The sequence below is a fragment of the Orcinus orca genome, chromosome 3, assembly GCF_937001465.1.
Source record: "Orcinus orca chromosome 3, mOrcOrc1.1, whole genome shotgun sequence".
Classification (NCBI taxonomy): Eukaryota; Metazoa; Chordata; class Mammalia; order Artiodactyla; family Delphinidae; genus Orcinus; species Orcinus orca.
In genome coordinates, this window is record NC_064561.1 from 90,490,908 (window position 1) to 90,505,561 (window position 14,654).

The 14,654-nt window shown below is 35.6% G+C and overlaps 1 protein-coding gene across 8 annotated transcripts in view; it reads right to left on the reverse strand.

Moving 5' to 3' along the window:
- AP3S1 (adaptor related protein complex 3 subunit sigma 1) overlaps positions 1-14,654 on the reverse strand; it is a 138,380-nt gene that overhangs the window by 106,327 nt on the left and 17,399 nt on the right. For 7 of the 8 annotated variants that reach the window (XM_049707645.1, XM_049707647.1, XM_049707648.1 and 4 more), the window contains exons 2-3: positions 7,578-7,669; positions 4,212-4,323 (exon numbers count right to left, since the gene is read on the reverse strand). The exons of the other annotated variant lie outside the window; for it this stretch is intronic. In XM_049707645.1, coding sequence (XP_049563602.1) covers positions 4,212-4,323; positions 7,578-7,669 — 204 coding nt within the window. The remainder of the gene's footprint in view (positions 1-4,211; positions 4,324-7,577; positions 7,670-14,654) is intronic. 8 annotated transcript variants of the gene reach the window in all.

Genomic DNA, 14,654 nt, shown 5'->3' on the forward strand with positions numbered 1-14,654 from the left:
AAAAGATCACCTTTTTTTCCCAACTAACAAAGAATTAAAAGAAAACAAAACAGAAGCTGATTATTCAACCTGGTGACATACCAGTATAATTCCCACATGGAATTTACTAAGAATTCCTTCTCTCAGATTTTATATAAGGTAAAAAGTCAAATCTGGGATAATACATACATACCTTAGAAACACAAAACCTCTGCATAAAAATATAAGCTTCTAATGATCATTTGAATTATATCATTTTTAATGTTCAAAAAACCAAAATGATAAAATTCAAAAATAAAAAAAATTCAAAAAAAGTTTTTAAAAAGCTTTAATTCTGGATGATAGGAATATAGGTATTTATTGTTTTATCCTTTGTGTTTTTCTGTATTTTAAACAGTTCTAGAAATGTAAATAAAAGTAAAATACAAACATTCAAAAAAAAACAAATGAAACTGTGTTTAGTTATCACATGTTGATGTTTACTAAATTTTCTTGACCCATTTCCTAAAGAAAATACAAAACCAAGAGGCTTTGGTCTAAACTCTCTTGATTTATAATTTTCCACTTTTATTATATTTCTCAAAACTAGAGGATGGACAAAGCAAGAAAACCAGTTCTAAGTAAACTCTGAATAGCTGTTTCATGAAACAGAAGCAGAAACAATAAGGTACTCCCTTCCCTCTTTGTTCACTCAACCAATGTTTTTAAAGTGCCTGACTTATGCATGCTCACCACTCCCTCTTAAGTATTTAATGATCTGTAATAACCACCGGGGAAAGACAGCAACTACAGAACTTCCAACATGTTCAAGGTAGTGACAGAATTCATCCTTGTAAGGTAAATTACAGAAAGTTTCTTTTTTTGTGACATGATAGATCAACATGTAATAACTAAATGCGATCTTCTTATAAAAACTGTTCAAGCCTACATTAGAAACGGGACAATAAGAAAATCCTCCTGAAATTCTTCTTTCTGTATCTTATTTAATATCAAGACAAATTACCAACATTTCAAATAATAATGGCTAAAAACTTTTGCAAAACACAAGACATAGTTTCCATTTTCCACAAATACATGATAGAATTTACTTCAGATATGATGTAGGATATTTGTTTTTTGACAACTCCCCATATAATTCCCTTCTAAGATATAACAACCATGCTATCATAACCATTAAGACCAGCAACAGCATCAAAATAATAATCGATGAGGGGAGAACAATGTAGGTAGGAAGATCAGCAAGTACAAAGGCTCTGAGGTAAAAGTATGCTGGTATATCTGAGGAACAAGGAGGCCAGTGTCGATGGAGCAAAGGGGAAAAGAGTAGAAAATGAAGTAAGATAAGTAGTAGGGTTCAGCAAGGGGAGTCAGATCATGTGAGGCCTCATGGGTCATTTGTAAGGAATTTGGCTTTTACTCTTAGTGAGACGGGAAGCCATTGAAGAACTCAAAATGGAAAAGTATAAAATGTAACATATTTGAATAGTATCACTCCGGCTGTTTTACTAAGAAAAGACAAAAAGGAAAGGACAGTGGAAGCAGGAAGACCAGTCAGAAAACTACTGACATAGTCCAGGCAAGAGCTGATGGTGGCGTGGACCCATGTGGAGGCAGTGCAGAGAGCAGTAAGTGGATTCTGCATAATCAACAGGATTTGCCAAAGAAGAAGACATAAGGGAGATCAAGAAACTAAAATGGAGCAACTAAAGTAGTAGGATGCAAACCAGGTATCCTAGAAGCCAAGTGAAGAAGATATTTCTTGAAGAAGAGAGTAATAAACAATCTTAATCAAATAAAGGAGGACTGATGAGAACCTTTGGATTCAGCAACAGTAAAGCTGAAAAACCTGATTAGAATGTGTTCAAGAAAGAATGGGAGAAGAAAAATTTGAGACATTGCATACAGAAAGTGTTTTGCTATAAAGAGAGGGAAAGAAATGAGGCAGTGGCTGGAGAAGGAAGTAGGGACAGAATTTTTTTTTTTTAAGATGGAAGAACATATTAACATATTATAGACTAGTGGGAATGATCTAGAAGAGAGGAAAAAATGATACTGAAGAGAGAAAAATGCTAGAGCAATGAGGAAGAAGTAAACTAGTATATAAGTGGGTGAGTTGGCCTTAGCCAAGAGCAAAGTTCATTCATCTCTTATAGAAGAGAGTACAAGGACACAGATAACAGAGTCTGTAGAAGTTCCCTTCTGATTGCCTAGTGAACTTGGAAGCTACATGTTAGAAGTGCTACAGGTTTGAGAGGGGAGGAGAATGTATCAGCAGTTGTCTAAGAGTGTGGGAGAGTGAAATGACCAGGGAAATATAATGTGATTACTGGGTAGCATTAAGGAATCACTGAGGTCAGAGATCATGAATTTAAAGTGAGGCCAGCATGTATGGTTATCTTTTTTTTCTCTACGTATGTTCATATGTGTGGATTCAGGCAAAGAGCTGAGTATATACAAGCCTATGATTATCATGATTGACCATGGAGCTTAAGCTGGGCAAGGAGAGTAAGACATCAGGAGGATGAGGGACAGTGAGAAGATAGATTTAAAAGACAGAAGGTCCCAAAGACACACTGAAAAGATATAAGGAACACAGGAAGAGAATACAGGATTCTGGATATAAACATGTCTATTTTTCTAAAGCTGCCATTTATCTATTAATAAACATTGAACAGTTCAAAAATGTACAACTATACCTAGAAAACTGTCAATAAAAATTTTTATCCTCAAAAAAAAAACCCAACAAAAAAAGGGACTGAAGGTCCCAATGGGCTCAAAGAACTGTTGGAGTAACAGTAATTGTGATAAGAAAAGATAAGAGATGGTAGCAGAGAGTGGAAACTGTGAAATTAAGATGATGGAGGGACTTAAGTCTGGATAAAGACATGGTCTAGAAATGAACAGTGAAGTGGGGTAATGGGCAAAATTCGTTGGAGAAGAGGAATTCCAGTTTGAAGATACCAGTGTACTGAATGAACTATCCACATGAACGTTGAAATAACCAAGAATTATAACACAAGTAGTACTGGAGTGAATGTCAGTGAACTAAGAACTAAAATCTGTTAGGAGACAATTCTCCATAGGTGTTCCATTCCTGCACACCATGTGAACAGAGGTACTGACTGCCTTTATTGTGGATTATCTTTTCAAGCAAGCTCGTATAGCCAACAGCCCTGGAAAATAGATAGTGTTTCCCTCCAAAGCAAAGGGTAAGTTTATCTATACTTTGCTTGGAAGATATTCTCTTCCTCCAGGACATGGGCAGATATGCTTCGTGTCCGTTATAAAAGATTCCAGTTCACTAAGCTTGGGCTTCCTCTCCTATATCTCAATCTACTGTGTGTGCAGGTCTTACCTGCACCTTATCAAGTCACACTTTAGGAACTGGGACTTGAGTAACCAGTGTAAGCAAATGCTGTCACTTTGACTATTGCTTTGGCTGTCAGAAATAAAGTCCTTTGTTTCTGGCCCCGAAATCTCCCATCTTCTGTCAGCATCCATGAAACTGTGGTAGTTAAACTTGTTAGCTTGCAGGTAGAGTAAAATCTCAGACCACTGAAAGTTTTTGACAAAATCTCCAATGAATAGGGAGTGGGAATGAGAGATTACTGCAACCGGATTGGTAGAAGTAGGTATAGTTTGAGAACATGAGATAAAGTCTGGAGATGTTTTAGAAGATAAAAAGGTCTGGAAAATGTAATGAGAAGCAAAGAGAACACCCTCCAGACTCAATGGCATGAAGAAAGCGAAAGAGAAGACTGCTACTGCTTGCGAGGGTGGCAGGTAGTTTCATCAGGGAAGCCAGATTTAACCTACAGCAAAAAAGGTGAAGATAATATTAACAGAAGAGGTTGAAGATAAGGAGAAATTTGCTGATGACTGACCTTGAGTTCCAGGGCCATTATGAAAGATTTTCAGGAGATAGAAAGGGGTGGGTTTGGGGGTTAGATCTGGATACATATGGTAAAAGACCTATGAGTGTTGGGGTTTTTGTGTGACTTACATGAACAGGAAAAAAGGGCATGAGGAAATTAGTTGCAGTTAGTCTTAATTAGATTAAATGACTCTGTGCTACATCCCTCATCCCTCTTTTATCCACCCAACATCTACTATGGAACACTTATTTCTTACCAAACAAAACATCATTTTAGAAAATTTAGAACACAGACGTTTTAAAAAATTGAAATGCCAAAATTGTTGTTTAATACAGTAAGAGGCAAGTGTTAACTTACTTGAATTAGATCTAAAATGCCAAGTTCACTTTCTGAAGAATCCACACAGAAGACAAAATATAATGTTGCATAATGTCTATAAATCAGTTTGTTGTCAGATCCTCCAATTAATCTAAATGACAAAACAAAACAAATGGAATGTTATAGCTACAAAATAAAAAACATTTTCATTAGTTCAAGAAAACTGACAATTTGTTTAAAACCTTCTACAAAAAGAAAGGTAACATTTAATGACACAGCATTCAAGTGAACTAGATGGTTGTTTTCCTCAGAGAAGCCAAGTAAAAGATGCCGATGCTTAATATTAGTTCATTCATTCATTCAATTATTTACTGAGTACTTACTATGTGCCAGGTACTGAGAGTGGGTAAGGAGCAATAAACAAACAAAGAAAATATTATCAGAGTGGAAGGGACTACTTAGAGAATCAAAAGAGGATGATGCCACATTGATGGGTTTGCTACTTCCTATTGGGTGTTAAAAGAGTTGATGTTTAGGCTGAGATCTAATGATAAGGAACGTGCCATGAAAAAATTTAGAGAAGAGCATTTCAGGCAAAGGTAAACTAATAAAAAGGCAATTTCATCAAGAACGAAATATCTGTGTTCAAGAAAGAAAAAGAAGGCCTGCGATCAATGAAAGATTAGTAAGCAATTAGGTCAGAGAAGTAGGCAGAAATGAGATCATAGGGCATTTTTAAGAGCTTACTAGATTTAACTCCATAGGTCACAGTAAGTTACACAGCTTAACACTGATTATCAAATAGGAAAAAAAAATGACATTTCTTCTTAAGTTTTGGACATATTTACCATCAAGATCTTCTCCAAAAACACATTTTGTTTTGGAATATAAATGCAAGAAAACTGAGCTAACAGATACTCAATCCTTTTGCCAAATATTTTTATTTATGTTGACTGGAATTTCAGCATTTTAAAAATAATAATTCAGGGATCATTACAAACACCTTTTATTTTTCTAAATACAGTTTAACTGTTCCATAGTTAAGCTTACAACAATTCATTCACCTTCTCAAAAGACCCTTTAACACTAATGAAACATAAAAAAATCAAGGCTAAGTGTAATCAGAGCTAACTGAACATTCAAACAAGACAAAGGAAAATAACACCTATTTCTTTTTTTTTTTTTTTTGGACTGCCAGGGAAGTCCCTATTTGTCACTCAATAAAAGTAATACTAAATTCACAAGTTTTGTAGAAACAACTTCTCTACATACACACTCATTATTTTTTACTACTTTATATCCTCTAATACCAAAAGTGAAAATGATCTTTGACAAGAATTAAAAACTCCTACTATCTAGAAAAGGTATGCAATTTAAAAATATGTACAAGCACTTGAAAGATTCTCTGAGTTGTATTTATAGACTATCATTGCAACTGTTCCTTAAAAGGGACAAAAGCAGCAACAGCAGACTTTACTTCATCCTGAATCTGCCATTTAGTGATTATCTTAAATTTTTGTTTGGATCTGCTTTAAAAGAAGACCAAATTTTTGAAAACTGTAAGTTTCAAAATGGCAATTAGGGCTTCCCTGGTGGTGCAGTGGTTGAGAGTCCGCCTGCTGATGCAGGGGACACGGGTTCGTGCCCCGGTCCGGGAAGATCCCACATGCCGCGGAGCGGCTAGGCCCGTGAGCCATGGCCGCTGAGCCTGCGTGTCCGGAGCCTGTGCTCCACAACAGGAGAGGCCACAGCAGTGAGAGGCATGCATACCGCAAAAAAAAAAAGACAATTAAAGTTATTAAAAGAAAACAAAATATTAATATGAGTACACGTTTTGTTATAATTTCATCTTTATACTATAGTACAATACTGATACAAATTCTTGTATAGAATGCAATACACGACATAAAAGCTACAGAATTTTAGAAATCCTTAGTCCAAATATCTTATTTAACATAAGAAGAGAAAACTGAGGTACAAAGAATTTAAGTGACCTAACCAAGAAAACCAGCTTGTTAGTAACAAAACTAGGACTAAACCAGATGTGTAGCCTCATCTCTGATGCAATATTTGCTTTCTACTTTTTGTAAGGTTGGAAAAGAATAATTACGAACTCAAGTCATACTTCCTAGTTCAAACAGTGCCCTGGTTAGACCAATCAATTTCTTGCACTGTGCTGGGTGATTAATTTCCTATGAGGTTAGAAGATTAAGGAGCTGAGATAAAGGAAAACGATGGTAATGGCAAACACAACTCAACTACAGTTTAAGAGAGATAAGTAAAGTACAATTAAAATACAAAAACAGAAAGCAAGTACATCTGTCTCAACTATTAAATTGGAGGCCTCGAGTTAACAGCAAAATTTACAAATCATAGGTGTGTATTTGCAAATTTAAGAGCAGTATGATATAACCTTTCAAGAAATGCAAGTAAACTTTCTACATGATAAAAAGTAATTTATAGTCAGGTAAGAATGAATTCTGTATTATGAAAACTGTTTTCCATAATATGCATCATACACCTTAAAAATACAGAAAAGTGTAGGTTTCTCAGACTAATCTCTGATTATTCATAATGAGGTTCAGCTAAAGTTTAGTTTTTGAATTGTCACTGAGGAAATATCTTGTTAAGAAATTAAACATATAAACACGGGAAGGAATGTTTATGAAACTATATGAGAACAAATTATTTTCATGAAACCCATTAATTTAAAACTATTTACAATAGTTGGCAAACTAATCATAAGCAATTTTTATTTATTCATTTTAAAAATAGAAAAGTCTTAGCTGAATTCGAATCTGTCTATCTAGACACACACATATATTTGAAAAGCAGACGTCAGAATTGATCATAATATAAAATAAAGGGTGCTATCTAAATTCTTAGGAAAACAGGTCCATTCACCCTAAGGAGTACTCTTGTAGCCATTAAAAAGAATGAGTTTGCTTTAGATGGGTTTATATGCAGAGTTTTTCAAAGTATAAGTGCAAACAAGCAACACGAAAACCAGCATACATGTGTGATCCCATAAGTAAAAATTTTTAAGGTTATACTTTTATATGTTAGTGCAAAATTAATTTTCTAGAAGGATACACAAGAAACTGGGAAGAAGGACTAAAGCTGGAGGAGGAAGACTTGGTCTACAATTTATACTTCCATGTAATGTTTGAATTTTTGCCATATGAATATATTACCTTTATATAAAATGCCTTTATAAATTTTTAAAAGAAAAAGATTAAATATCTTCAAAAATTATTTAAGTTAGATTTATAGTTAACATAAATGGTAATTAATTCCCCCAATCCAATTAATCAAATCAGGAAATTTTAAGATAAAATGATTAAACAGTATATATTTTATTCATATAGTCAAAGATTAGAAATGTCCATGAAATGCTTTACTTACAATCCTCCTTCTAGGAAATTACAAACATTTTCATCTCTCTTAGATACCAAATGGAATGTCTCCCTGATGATTTGCTGTTGTGTATCTTCACTCTGAGAAAGAATAATTCATATATGTTAGGATCTAATTTCTAGGTTTAACAGCATTATAAGAATTAAAAAAATAAAAGGTAGTAGTATCTGTCTGGGAAATTCATCTAAGAGCGCAGTCCTTGGAGAACTAACCTATCATACCTTAAAAGAAACAAAACCCAACATTTTTAAATTAAAAACAAAACAAAAAATCAGCACTTTATAGTTTACCACTTCACTAAAACTTATTTCTCAGCTTCAGAAACCAACAAGAAAAATATCAGACACATGAATTATAGACACTAGTAAAAGGGACACTAGATATTAACTAGTCAAAGCCCGTTGTTTTACAAATGAGTAAATTGAAATAAAGAGATGAAATTATAAATAATTCACGTAGCTAATCTATATTTTAATGGAAGAAAGTACAGAAGTTTGGAGCTTCCAATTAAGTAAGTTTAACTAAATGCAAATTGAAGTAAGAGTCTATCCACCTTACTCATTTTTATATAAGCGCTGCCTAAAACTAAGAATTGATTCACTAATATTTATTAAATTCACCAAGCAATTCATATCCCAGTAAAAAAGAGTCAGCTTCTCAAACACTGCAATAGAAAACTGGGCAAAATCATGAACAAGAATTTCACAGGAAAGAAAATATGATGGTCCATAAACAAATAAAAAGATGGTAAACCTCATTAGTAATGAAGTGAAACACAAGTTAAAGTAACAATGAGATAACTCCACACGTACCATATTAGCAAAAATGTAAAATTATGACACTACCAAATGTTGACAAAGATGTGGAGTCAAAGAAACTCATCCTACCAGTGGGAAGGTAAGTGGTATAACCACTTGGGCAAAAAGTTTTACAATCCAGCACTCACTCCTAGGTACAATGATAACCCACGTGAAACCATTGTTTTTGAAGGTCAAAAACAATAGAAAATTGGCCAACTACATATATATAATAAATTCTTAACCTGTATACCAAGAAGCACAAAGAAGAATGTTCATAAAAGCACCATAACAACAACAAAAAGCTGAAAACAACCCAAATGTCCACCAACGACATATAAATTATGGTACGCTTTTTTAATTAATTAATTAATTTTTGGCTGCATTGGGTCTTTGTTGCTACATGCAGGCTTTCTCTAGTTGCGGCGAGTGTTGCGGTGCGTGGGCTTCTCATTGCGGTGGCTTCTCTTGTTGTGGAGCATGGGCTCTAGGCATGCGGGCTTCCGTAGTTGTGGCTCGTGGGCTCTAGAGCACAGGCTTAGTAGTTGTGGTGCACGGGCTTAGTTGCTCCACGATATGTGGGATCTTCCCGGACCAGGGCTCGAACCCATGTCCCCTGCATTAGCAGGCGGATTCTTAACCACCATGCCAACAGGGAAGTCCCTGTGGTATGCTTATAAAATAGAATCCTATAAGCAGTAAAAATTAAATCAGTATATTATACCCATCAATATGAATGATTCTCAAAAGTTTAATGTGGAAAAAAAGAGTTACCACAGCTCAAGTTGCCATTAAAAAAATACCATAGACTGATGGTTTAACTAACAAATTTATTTTCTCACAATTCTGGAGGCTAAAGGTTCAAGACTGAGGTGCCAGCATAGTTGGGTTCTGGTGAGTGATCTCTTCTTGGCTGGAAGACAACCACCTTCTCACTGTGTCCTTACATGTTCTTATGGGGAAAAACAGCAAGAACAGGTTCTCTGGTATCTCTTCTGGTAAGGGCACTAATCACATCATGAGGTCCCCACCCTTATAATCTCATCTAAACCTAATTATCTCCCAAAGTTCCAATCCCAAACACCATCAAATTGAGGGTTAGGGCTTCAACATGTGGATTTGGAGGGTACACAATTCACTCTACAGCAGGGGAAAAAAGTAAGTACCAGAATGATATGTAATCATTCCATTAGTATAAAATTCAAAAACAGGCAAAACTAAATATTACGTAGTGACAGAAATTTGGGGGTGATAAAAATAAAACTATAAAGAAAATCATGGAAATGATTAACAAATTTCAAAGGATTAGTTTCAAAGGAAGAAACAAAACTGTCAGTCACAGATGAAAAGATTTTCCACATAGAAAATCCAACATAATTTACACAGAAGTGTTGTAATTAGTAAAAGGTTTTAATAAGAACACAAAGAAAGACATTATATAAAATTCTACTGCCATTCTAACCTTCTGCAAGTATGAGTTGTAAAATATAATTTTAAAAAGATACCATCAAAAACCATGCAGGAATAAAGGAAACAACAATAAAAAATGCAAGAGAAAAATGTAAAACTTTACTGAAAAAACTAAAGAATACCTAAGTAAATAAAAAAATGTACAATGCTTATAGATTGAATGATTCAATATTATAAAGATACTCAATCTCCCCAAAATGCTCCAAAGACTTAAGGCAATTCTAATCAAAATCCCAACAAGGGTGTAGGGGGAGAACTTGAAAACTGGATTATGACTCCAAGTATGACTCCTCTCATGACTTACATATGAAATCAGAGGACTAGAATAACAAGACACTCTCAAGTGGAATATAAGAGAACCTGCTGACCAGATTAAGAATTATTGTAAAGCCACAGTAATTAAGGCAAGATATTGGTGCAGAAATAGGGAAATTGACTGATGGAACCAGAAACACACCCACATATAAATACAGTTATTTAATTTAAAACAGAATACTCACTGCAGATTAGCAAGGATGGAAGGGCATTTCCATAAATGGTGCCAGGATAAAAATTTTTCTTTTTGTTCTAATACAATGAACTTCTAGCTCTCACATACTCAAAAATCAATCCCAGATTGATTAAAAATAAATGTCAATGGAGAAGCTACAAAAATTTAAAAATATAATACAGAAGAATATCTTTATAACATTGTAATAGTGTTGGACTTTCAAATAAGACACAAATAACGATAACCATAAAGGAAAAGGTTGGCAAATTTGATCACATCAAAACTAAGCACTTTTTTTTTAAAACTTTTTAAATTTATTTATTTTATTTTTGGCTGCGTTGGGTATTTGTTGCTGCGTGTGGATTTTTCTCTGGTTGTGGCAAGTGTGGGCTACTCTTTGTTGCGGTGCATGGGCTTCTCACTGCGGTGGCTTCTCTTGTTGTGGAGCATGGGCTCTAGGCGTGCAGGCTTCAGTTGCTCCACTGCATGTGGGATCTTCCCGGACCAGGGCTCAAAACCATGCCCCCTGCATTGGCAGGAGGATTCTTAACCACTGTGCCACCAGGGAAGCCCAGTAAGCACTTTTAATGCTCAAATGACACCAGAAAAAAGAATTAAGAGAGCTACAAACATGACAAACATATCTGCAATACATAAAAACTGACAAAGGAATAGTTGCTAGCATACATAAAGAACACTTAAATGCCAGTAAGAAAAAGATAAACATCCCAATAGAAAAATGACTTGGCAAAATATAAGACCTGGAATACATCAAACTAAAAAGTTTCTGTATAGCAAAGAAAACCATCAACAAATAGGTAACCTGCTGAATGGAAGAAAATATCTGCAAATTGTATACCTGATAAGAGCTTAATATCCAAAATATATAAAGAACTTATACAACTCAGTAGCAAAAATACAGAAGCACTCCAATTTTAAAAATTAGGACAGAAAATCTAAATAGAGATTTTTCCAAGGAAGACATACAGATGGCCAAAAGGTACATGAAAAGATGCTCAACACCACTAATCATCAGGGAAATGCAAATTAAAACCACAATGAAGTATCACTTCACACCTATTAGAATGGTTATTATAAAGATGCTAAAAATAATGAGTATTGGCGAGGAGGTGGACAAAATGGAACCCTTGTGTATGTTGGTGGGAATGTAAATTGGTGCAGCTGCTATGAAAACCAGTATGGACGTTCCTCAAAAAATTAAAAATAGAACTACCACATGACACAGCAATTCCACTTTCAAGTTTTCATCTGAAGAAAATGAAAATACTAACTTGAAAAGATAAAAACACTCTCATGTTCATTAGGACATTATACACAATAGCCAATATATGGGAACAACCTAAGTGTCCAACGGTGTCCATGGATGGGTAAAGAAAATAAAATGTGATGTATATAAAGGCAAACCTTGGAGATACTGAAGGTTTGGTTCTAGACCACAATAAAGCAAATATAATAAAGAGAGTCACATGAATATTTTGGTTTCCCAGTGAGTATATGTTATGTTTAAGCTATACAGTAGTCTACTAAGTGTGCAACAGCATTATGTCTAAAAAAATGTACATACCTTAATTTAAAAATACTTTATTGTTAAAAAATGCTAACTATCATCTGAGCTTTCCATGAATCATAATCTTTTTGCTGGTGGAGGGTCTTGCCTCAGTGGCTGCTGACTTCTCAGGACGGTGGCTGCTAAAGGTTGGGGTGACTGTGCCAATTTCTTAGAATATGACAACAGTAAAGTCTGCCTCGTTGATGGACTCTTCCTTTCATAAAGAAGGAATCATGCAATGCTGCTTGATAGCATTTTACCCACAGGAGAACTTCTTTCAAAATTGGAGTCAGTCCTCTCAAACCCTGCAAATACTTTATCAACTAAGTTTATGAATTATTCTAAGTCCTTTGTTGTCATAACAACAATCTTTACAGAATCCTCACCAGGAGTAGATTCTATCTCAAGAAATCACTTCTTTGCTCATCCTTAAGAAGCAACTCCTCATCCACTCAAGTTTTTTATCATGAGACTGCAGCAATTCAGTCACATCTTCAGGCTCTGCTTCTAATTCTAGTTCTCTTGCTATTTCCACCACAGCTACAGTTATTTCCTCCACTGAAGCCTTGAATCCCTCCCCTGCAAGTCATCCATGAAGGCTGGAATCAACTTCTTCCAAACTCCTGTGAATGTTGATATTATGATCTCTTCTCATGAATCATAACGTTCTTACTGGCATCTAGAATGGTGAGTCCTTCCCAGGTTTTCAACTGACTTTGCTCAGATCCATCAGAGGAATCACCATCTATGGCAGCTATAGCCTTACAAAATGTATTTCTTAAAGAAGAAGAGTTGAAAGTCAAAATGACTCCTTGATCTGTGGGCTGCAGAATGGACACTGTATTAGCAAGCATGAAAATAACATGAATCTCACTGTACATCTCCATCACAGCTCTTGGGTAACCTGCTGCACTGTCAATGAGCAGTAATATTTTGAAAGGAATCTTTTTTTTTCTGGACTGTAGGTCTTAACAGTGGGCTTAAAATAAATTCAGTAGACCATGTTGTAAATAGATGTGCTGTCATCTGGCTTTGTTGTTCCATTTATAGAACACAAGGAGAGTAGTACAATTTTAGCATAATATTAGCATAATTCTTAAGGGCCCTAGGATTTTTGGAGTGGTAAATGAGCACTGGCTTCAACAAAGTCACCAGCTACCTTGGCCCCCAACAAAAGTGTCAGCCTATCCTTTGAATCGTTGAAGCCAGGCGCGTCCTAGATGGCATCTTCTTCCAACAGAAGGCTCTTTTGTCTACACTGAAAATCTGTTGTTTAGTACAGTCACCTTCGTTCATTATCTTAGTTAGATCTTCGGGATAACTCAGTGTAGTTTCTACATCAGCATCTGATGCTTCAACTTGCACTTTCATGTTATGGAGATGGCTTCTTTCCTTAAACCTCTGCTAGCTTCACACTTTTCTTCTGCAGCATCCTCACCTCTCTCAGCCTTCATATAGAGTTGAAGAGTTAGTGCCTTGCTCTGGACTAGGCTTTGGCTTAAGGGAACGTTATGGCTGGTTTGACCTTTTATTCAGACCACTAAACTTTCTTCACATCAGCAATAAGGCTGTTTCACTTTCTTATCATCCGTGTGCTCACTGCAGTAGCACTTTTAATTTCCTTCAAGAACTTTTCCTTTGCATTCACAGCTTGGCTAACCAGTGCAAGAGGCTAAGCTTTCAGCCTACCTTAGCTTTCAACATGCCTTCCTCACTAAGCTTAATCATATCTTGCTTTTGATTTAAAGTGAAAGACATGCAACTCCTCCTTTCACTTGAACTTAGAGACCACTGTCAGATTATTAACTTGTCTAATTTCAATATTGCTGTGTCTCAGGGAACAGGGAGGCCCAAGAAGTGGGAGAGAGATAGGGGATTGGCTAGTGAGTGGAGCAGTCAGAACACACACATTTGGTTCGCTCTCATGTGTGTGTGGTTCGTGGCATTCCAAAACAATTACAACAGTAACATCAATGATCACTACCACAGATCACTGTCACAAAGATAATAATAATGAAAACTTTTGAAATATTGCGAGAATTACCAAAATACGACATAGAGGCACAAGTGAGCAAATGCTGTTAGAAAAAATGGCGCCAATAGACTTGGCTTGAGGCAGGGTTGCCACAAATCTTCAATCTGTAAAAAATACAGTATCTGTAAAGTGCAATAAAGCAAAGTGCAATAAAATGAGGTATGCCTGCAAATTTGTGTTGTTTTTAAGTCACTGAGTTTGTGGTCATTTGTTAGAGCAGCAGTATAAGTGAATACCAGGCCATACTGAAAACAGGGGGGTTAAGAAAATGTCAACAAGCCAGATGTTGAAATCCCTAGTCCTTTTCTTCAATCAGTTTCCAGAATTCCTACAGTTAGGCCTTCGTCAGCCTCCAGGCTAAAGCCTGGAACAAACTTCTCCAGGAACTGTACCTAGATCTAAAGTTAATGACATTGGAGGTTCCAACTTCGGCAGAAACTGTTATCTGTTCACCAAACTCTACTTCCCAAGCACACAATTCAAGAATATTTTCCACTCTCCCTTGAATTTAAGGGAGCCATACAACTCAGTTTTGGACAATGTGATGTGGTAGGCAGTTGCAGTGGTATACCAGAGCTGGCACAATTGAAAACAACAGTGCGTTATCTCTTCCCATTTCTGCATTCAGTCACATGATGTCACTACATCATGCTGGTAGCATGAAACTGACCATAATGGAGTACTTACATCATGTAGCCAATAC